Source organism: Cariama cristata, unplaced genomic scaffold, assembly GCF_000690535.1.
Source record: "Cariama cristata isolate BGI_N322 unplaced genomic scaffold, ASM69053v1 scaffold34458, whole genome shotgun sequence".
NCBI classification, from domain to species: Eukaryota; Metazoa; Chordata; class Aves; order Cariamiformes; family Cariamidae; genus Cariama; species Cariama cristata.
This window is the reverse complement of record NW_009632233.1, coordinates 2,195-9,371: the sequence shown is the minus strand read 5'-3', so window position 1 is coordinate 9,371 and position 7,177 is coordinate 2,195. Positions and strand designations below refer to the sequence as shown.

The 7,177-nt window shown below is 45.9% G+C and overlaps 1 protein-coding gene across 1 annotated transcript in view; it reads left to right on the top strand.

The window, feature by feature from the left end:
• The first annotated feature begins 29 nt into the window (after window positions 1-29).
• The window catches only part of VPS11 (vacuolar protein sorting 11 homolog (S. cerevisiae)), a 9,191-nt gene continuing 2,043 nt past the window's right edge, over window positions 30-7,177 (top strand). The window contains exons 1-12 of the mRNA XM_009706271.1: window positions 30-176; window positions 366-501; window positions 1,550-1,713; window positions 1,816-2,063; window positions 2,475-2,676; window positions 2,954-3,105; window positions 4,114-4,300; window positions 4,702-4,845; window positions 5,350-5,538; window positions 5,862-6,023; window positions 6,502-6,641; window positions 6,946-7,148. Of these exons, the coding sequence (XP_009704573.1) occupies window positions 30-176; window positions 366-501; window positions 1,550-1,713; window positions 1,816-2,063; window positions 2,475-2,676; window positions 2,954-3,105; window positions 4,114-4,300; window positions 4,702-4,845; window positions 5,350-5,538; window positions 5,862-6,023; window positions 6,502-6,641; window positions 6,946-7,148 (2,074 nt within the window). The remainder of the gene's footprint in view (window positions 177-365; window positions 502-1,549; window positions 1,714-1,815; window positions 2,064-2,474; window positions 2,677-2,953; window positions 3,106-4,113; window positions 4,301-4,701; window positions 4,846-5,349; window positions 5,539-5,861; window positions 6,024-6,501; window positions 6,642-6,945; window positions 7,149-7,177) is intronic.

The following is a 7,177-nucleotide window of genomic DNA, read 5'->3' as shown; positions in this document are numbered from 1 at the left end:
GGTTTGTGTACCTTAACTGTGACTTACATATGGAAGGTCAGATTTGGTTTTTGCCTCGCTCTCTTCAACTCAATAGTTTCCAAGCTTACAAGCTAAGGGTAACGCATCTGTACCAGCTGAAGCAGCACAGTATCTTGGTTTCTGTTGGTGAGGATGAAGAGGGTATTAACCCCTTGGTAAGTCAAATGACAAAGAGAGGAAAATGCATTGGTATTATGGGTCTTTCTTAAGACTGCTGCGATTGCCTTGGTTGACCTTTCTTGCCTTAAGTAGCTTGCTTATTCTGGGCACTGTTGCATTTGATGCCAGGTCTTGGCCTCCTAATACCTCATATTTCGCTTATGCGGGATTGTTGTCATTTGTAGGTTAAAGTCTGGAACCTGGAGAAACGTGATGGTGGCAATCCTCTTTGCACACGAATTTTTCCAGCGATACCAGGGAACAAGCCCACAGTTGTATCCTGCCTAACTGTCCACGAGAACCTGAATTTCATGGCTATTGGTAAGTAAAACTGAACTGTAATAGCTTAAGCTTTCATTACTGGGAGAGAAGGAAAACTAATAGATAGCACAAAAATCAGCATAGGACGTCCTGAAGGTTTTTCTTTTCACGCCGCTGTTATGTTATTGTTGCAGAGAGATAGTGTATTGTGCACTGTCGGAGAGCTTGAGAAGATAAAAACATAAATTTAGCCTGTGTCTCTGTATGTTACAGTAATAACTTTGATATTTAAAAAGGAAGCACATAACTTTAGTTGATGTCATCTTTCCTTGCCAGTCAGTAAGGTTACACGTTTGTTGAACTTGGTACTAAATTTAACTTTTGGTGTAGTACTCGAAAAAACATCGGTTTGGTGATACCTAATGTTACAGAGAGAATTTTTTGAAGCACTTTATAGAAACCTTTTTTTAAAAGAAAAAAGCCAATTTCCCTTTTCAGATTTTAGCCATGCCTTTGTAATATTTCTTGCTTAACTTCTGACGGAGTAAGAGCGGTAATGATGTGAGGTTACAAGTGCTTTCAGTGAGTTGGTCCCTGCACTGAAATCAGAAATCTTTCCGTATGTGTGTTGCGGCCTTCCACCCTGGAACAACTTGCAGGACTGGGGCTGCTGGCAAGCTGTGAAAACCGCGCGTTTTACTCGTTTATAAGAAATCTCCCTCTAGTTTTTTTACAGCTTGTAGCATGTTTTGAATAAACAAGTGAACTAAAATTACAATTGGTGGATGAGAAAGCTATCCATAAAACAAAATATAGACAGATTCGAACAAAAATAACCTGCGAGCAAAGTTTGTGCATGGAAAGCAAATTGAACCTTGCTGAACGGTAACATCCTGCGCGCTGTCGGGTGACACCTCTGAACCGAAACAGGAGTAATTGGGGGTGGCTTGGTGCATAGTGCCTCGACACGAGAACCTGCGGCAATCCTATTACTTAATACCTCGCTGGTGAGCAAGGGGTTGTCACCGACGGGAGCTGCTCTAACTTACGCTGGATGGTATTTCAGGTGTGCCATATAAATAACAGTATAGTCTGTCCTCTTCACCAGGTTTTGCAGATGGGAGTGTTGTACTTACAAAAGGAGACATCACTCGAGACCGGCATAGTAAGACCCAGATCCTACATGAAGGCAGTTATCCGGTTACTGGCCTTGCTTTCCGACAGTCTGGCAAAGCAACGCATCTGTTTGTGGTGACCACAGAGAACATCCAGGTGAGAAGTTAATTGGAGAAGATGAGACTCTGACTTGCAAATTGCATTGGGCTTCAGAGTCTAGTTTGGAGCGATCCCCGTAACCTTGGGTTTCCTCTATAGTCTTATATGCTTTCGGTGAAAGACTATCCTCACCTGGAGCTGGACACTCATGGTTGTGGATTGCGCTGTTCGTCTCTCAGCGACCCCTCCCAGGATCTTCAGTTCATCGTGGCAGGAAATGAATGTGTGTACCTTTATCAACCAGATGAACGTGGCCCATGCTTTGCCTTCGAGGGACAAAAGCTCATTGTTCACTGGTATCGGGGGTACCTCATCATTGTCTCCAAGGACCGAAAGACTTCTCCAAAGTAGGGCTTCTCAGAACGGATGAGTTCTTTTTGCTCTTGTAGTTTCCTGTTTTCCCTTTTTCCTTCTTTCCTGTGAAGCTTTGCTCTTGGGGGCTGATTGCAACTTTGTCAGAGGATGTTAGGATTCGTCTGGACCCGTGCATCAATTAACTTCAGTTGTGAGAGCAGCACAGTTAAGCATACTGAGTGGGTGGGATTTTTTTTTTTTTCCCTAGTGCTACGAATTTCTCAGTCTAACGCATAGATGGAATTCGTGTATAAATAACATGGCGTTTTGCTTCTGGGTCCTCTTGGTGTAATTGCCCAAATGAACCCCATTTGTCTTGCTCTCTGGACATCCCTAGTTTGCATAGGTATCAGGAATTCGAGTTACGCTCTGCTTGTTTCCTAAAACTTTCTTCTGCTCTCCAGGTCAGAGTTTGCTGGGAATGATGCACAGAATTTGGACAAACAAGTCCTGAATATCTATGACTTATGCAACAAGTTCATTGCGTACAGCTCGATCTTTGATGATATAGTGGATGTCTTAGCAGAGTGGGGTTCTCTGTATGTACTGACCAGAGATGGGAAGATTCACGTACTGCAGGAGAAGGATACGCAAACCAAACTCGAGGCATGTAAATCTGTTTTGTTATTAGTCTCTGCCTTATGTCTGCAAGATTGTACTGGCTCTGCAGATCGAAAAGTCGAACCGTTTAGGTGAGTCGCATATCAAGTGACCTAATAGCTTTTCAGCATAAGCAGCGTTATAACGCATTTAGTATTTAAAAGCCCGAGCGCATGTTTGTGTACAGCATCAAAAAGAAGAAACAACTTGTTTTCCAGGTGTGTTTGAACTTGTTTTGTGGGGTGGAGTTTCCCTCATACTGCTCTTACCGTGTGTTTAACAGATGCTATTCAGAAAGAACTTATTTGAAATGGCCATTAACCTGGCCAAGAGCCACCACTTGGACAGCGATGGTTTGTCAGAGATTTTCCGGCAGTATGGTGATCATCTGTATAACAAAGGGAACCATGACGGAGCCATCCAGCAGTATATCCGGTAAGTGGGGGGTCCTATGGAGCTGTGACGGTGTAGTACAGAGAGGAGCTACGGAGGCCTTGATTTCTGTTTCAGCCCAGGAATAAAACCAAACCGAAACAAAAAAAGCGTGACTTGAGGTGAAAGTTCTACCAGTAGAGAGAAACGTGTCAGTGAGATCAAGAGTCTCAGAAAAAGTTGCTTGAAAATAGCTCTGTGCACCTTAGGATAGAGTTCTCCACTTTGATCATATGTTAATATGAATAATGAAGGCACATTGGGCTGGAGCGGGGCCTGTTGATGCCCTTATAAAAAAGGGATTGCTCTAGGTAAGATGGGTGATGTGATTTGACTGTGTACTGCAGTCTTCTCAGAAAATGCTTGAACAGCTTAATGTGAGTTTTAAAACATCTTGGGAGTTTTTTTGTGTGGTTTTTTTTTTTTTTTTTTTAAACTTGGAGCAGCCTGTTTTGGGGCTTACTGAAGACTTCACGTTCGGTCTCTTTTAAAATGCCACAAAGTGTTACATTCTTATAGAGCTGAAACTCTGGAGTCCTGACGTCTAGCGAGAGTCGGCGTGTATTTTATTGTCAGTCAACTTGCATTAAGTGATAGGATAACTGTGGCTAAACTGCTCCGTGTGGGTGTCAGTGTTTAAAGCTGACTTTGAGTTACGTGACTGAAACGAAGGAAAATGTAGCTTTTGTTCCTCTTTTTTTCAGCTTCCCCATTAGCTGTGGTCGGAGTGTAATCCATCTTCTCACTGCCTCCTTTAAAGGAGGATTAACTCTTTGTGTGCTGTCACCGTCATCCTGTTCGTGGCCTTTGTAGAGGGTTGTTTCTTTCCCTGTAGGTGCGGATGGGTGGTCTTGCACCATAACTAGTTGTTACTTCTGCTGCGTAGCTGAGTGGTTCCTAGTAGGTTAGTGCCTGCTGAAGTTAAGGCTTCTCCGTGCTCTGTTGTTAAGTTCTCTGTTTGTTTTGACTTCCTGGGTATACGGTCTCTTGCCCTGACTCCTCCTCCCTCAGAACTATAGGGAAACTGGAACCGTCTTACGTTATTCGGAAATTCCTGGACGCTCAGCGTATCCACAACCTCACTGCTTATCTGCAAACGCTCCACCTGCAGTCCCTGGCCAATGCAGACCATACTACGCTTCTGTTGAATTGCTATACCAAACTCAAAGACAGCACCAAACTGGAGGAGTTCATTAAGGTATTGGGGGAAGGTGAAATTGTGCAAAGTTGTTATGTCATCATAACAATTAAGAAGGGGTGGCGATGGCATTGTAAGCTGGCTCCTATGGGGCTGTTGAGAGACAGAAGAATGGATTTGTCCCTCAGTACCCTTGTCTGCGCCTTTATTTCCAAGCTCTTGGTTACGTGCTTAGTTTGGCTGGCTTGCTACCTGAGTCTGGAGCACGATGGCTTTTGCCAGCGTGACTGGCAAGCTAATGAGAGGCGGTTAGACGGCTGCTTTTCTGCGCGTGTGACCTTTCCCTTGCATGAGCGATACAAAGTTGTCCCTGCTCTGGCTTTCCTCCTCTTACATAAATGATTGCCGCTTGTGGACTGTGGACATGTTGCTGAGGGAGCATCTTTCTTTTGTTCTTGTAGACGAGTGAGAGCGAGGTCCGCTTTGATGTGGAAACGGCGATCAAGGTGCTTCGTCAAGCGGGTTACTACTCCCATGCTGTGTACCTGGCAGAGAAGCATGCGCATCATGAATGGTATCTCAAAATCCAGCTAGAAGACATCAAGGTGAGGAGACGTTACTGCTCCCCTGTTCATATTGGGGAGCATGCCTCTTCTCTAGCTTCCTCTGTAGTGAGAATACCATTTGTCTGACCTCTTCCCTGTGGCTAGTGTGCCGATGAGACCGCTGAGGCAGCAGTAACACCGTCTGCTGCTGCTTGTGTGTTGGCTTTCCGCTTTTGGCTTGTGCGGTAGACTAGGAGTGGAAATCAGAGGGTCGTCTTTGTTCTGTTTCAGGTGTGGCTTTTTACAGTGGCTTTTTACTCTCCTTTAAGAGGAGGGAGGGTCATTAGCGAGAGATTGATCTAAATAGCACTCTCTTTCCCCATGGTCACAGCCAGTCTTCCTCCCTGAGGAGGAAAACAAGCAGGAATAGCGAACTAGGTGATAATTCAGAGCAAACAGTGTTTGTGGTATACTCGCAGCGTTTCTTCGATGCTTTCCGTCCTAACCTCAAAGCGGAGAGCAGAGGCCAATGTCATGTGATTGTTTTGCTGGCTGCCTCCACAGAACTACCAAGAAGCTTTGCGCTACATTGGAAAACTGCCTTTTGATCAGGCGGAGAGTAACATGAAGCGGTATGGTAAAATCCTGATGCACCACGTCCCTAATAAGACCACAGAATTGCTGAAGATCCTTTGCACTGATTACCGGCCATCGGGAGACGACGAAGACCCTGGGATGCCAGAAGTAAAAAAGGTACGGTTTGCATCGACTGCAAGTCGTTGCTCTGGAGCAGTAGCTTTGCAGCAAGTGAGCACCCCTGCACGCCTTGTGGTGCAGGCCTGATGTTTTGGGTATAACGAGAAGCCCCGTCCTGGTGTACTAGTAGTGCCGGAGAGAAAAGACTGCTTAAAGCCATTGCTCAGAACAGATTTCTGCAGTAATCGGCATCTCGTACCGTGCTGTATGCGTCGCGTCGCGTCACAGGCTCTGGGAAGGAGTGCTCTGCACGGCAGGGAAGAAGCGCCGGTCTGGCTGAGACTGATCTGGCTGTTTGACTTTCTCTGGGTACGTTGCAGGCTAATTCAGAGGAGTTCATTCCAGTCTTTGCAAACAACTCCCGAGAACTGAAGGCTTTTCTGGAGCACATGACTGAGGTGCAGGCTGACTCTCCGCAGGGCGTCTATGACACTTTACTGGAGCTTCGACTCCAGAACTGGGCGCATGAACAGGATGAGCAGGTTTGAGCTCCTCCAGCTTTGTGTTTTGAGAGGGAGATTTGGTGTCTTGGAATCCTATTTGCATTCCTGCCGACCTGTAACCTTTCCAGATGGGCGTTGATAACATGAGGCATTACCTATGCTGTGCTGGACAAATGGCACATAAATGGGAAAGCAGCCTGCTAGCTGGGAGAATACTCCTTTCAGTGGGGCCGAGCTTGTTTTGTACGAATCCTGTGTAAGAACAGATTCCGAACAATACAATCTCTGTGGGCAGATGCCTCTCCCGCAGAAGTAGCTCTGTTTGCTCGCCTGGATCTCTGAGGGTGCTGGCTGTTCGGGCAAAAGAAGTCACGTCCTGTTTGCTTAAATGGGATAGAGGGCAAACGGCGAAACTGCCCTCCTCTTTCAAACAGCTGCAAATTGTTGTCACGTCTTAGTGCAAAATGTTCTCTCTGTGTGTGTTTTGCTCTCCCTGACCTCTCCTCCTTCTCTGTAGATCAAGGAGAAGCTGCACTATGAAGCCCTCACCCTCCTGAAGAGCGGAAGGTTCAAAACAGTCTTTGATAAGGCCTTGGTCTTATGTCAGATGCACAATTTCAAGGATGGTATCCTCTACCTCTATGAGCAGGGCAAACTGTGAGTGTTGCTCTTGTCTGTGGAGTCCTGTCCTTCCCCCCCTCCGCAGGGATTTCTGAGCCATAAAAGTCCCTGCCTTACAATGGTAATGACCTCTTTAGTATCTCAAGACGGGAACTGTAGATCATAGCTCAGCTGAAAATATCTCCTCCTTAGAGCAGGGCAGTTATGTAGAGTGTGAATGACAGACCTCTCTTGGCTTCTGTGTGAATGGGGATTGCGTAGCTAGGTGAAAACCTGAGGTCCCTGTAACAACTCGAAAGGAGAGATGGATTGTTGCAGCTGATGTCTCTTTCTGCTGTAGTTTCCAACAGATCATGCACTACCACATGCAGAATGAGCAGTACAAGAAGGTGATCGAGGTGTGCGAGTTGTATGGAGACCAAGAGGCTTGTCTCTGGGAACAAGCTCTCAGTTACTTTGCACGGAAGGAGGAGGACTGCAAAGAGTATATTGCTGCAGTGCTGAAACACATTGAGAATAAGAATCTCATGCCTCCGCTGCTGGGTAATAATGACATGTGGCACCCCACCCAA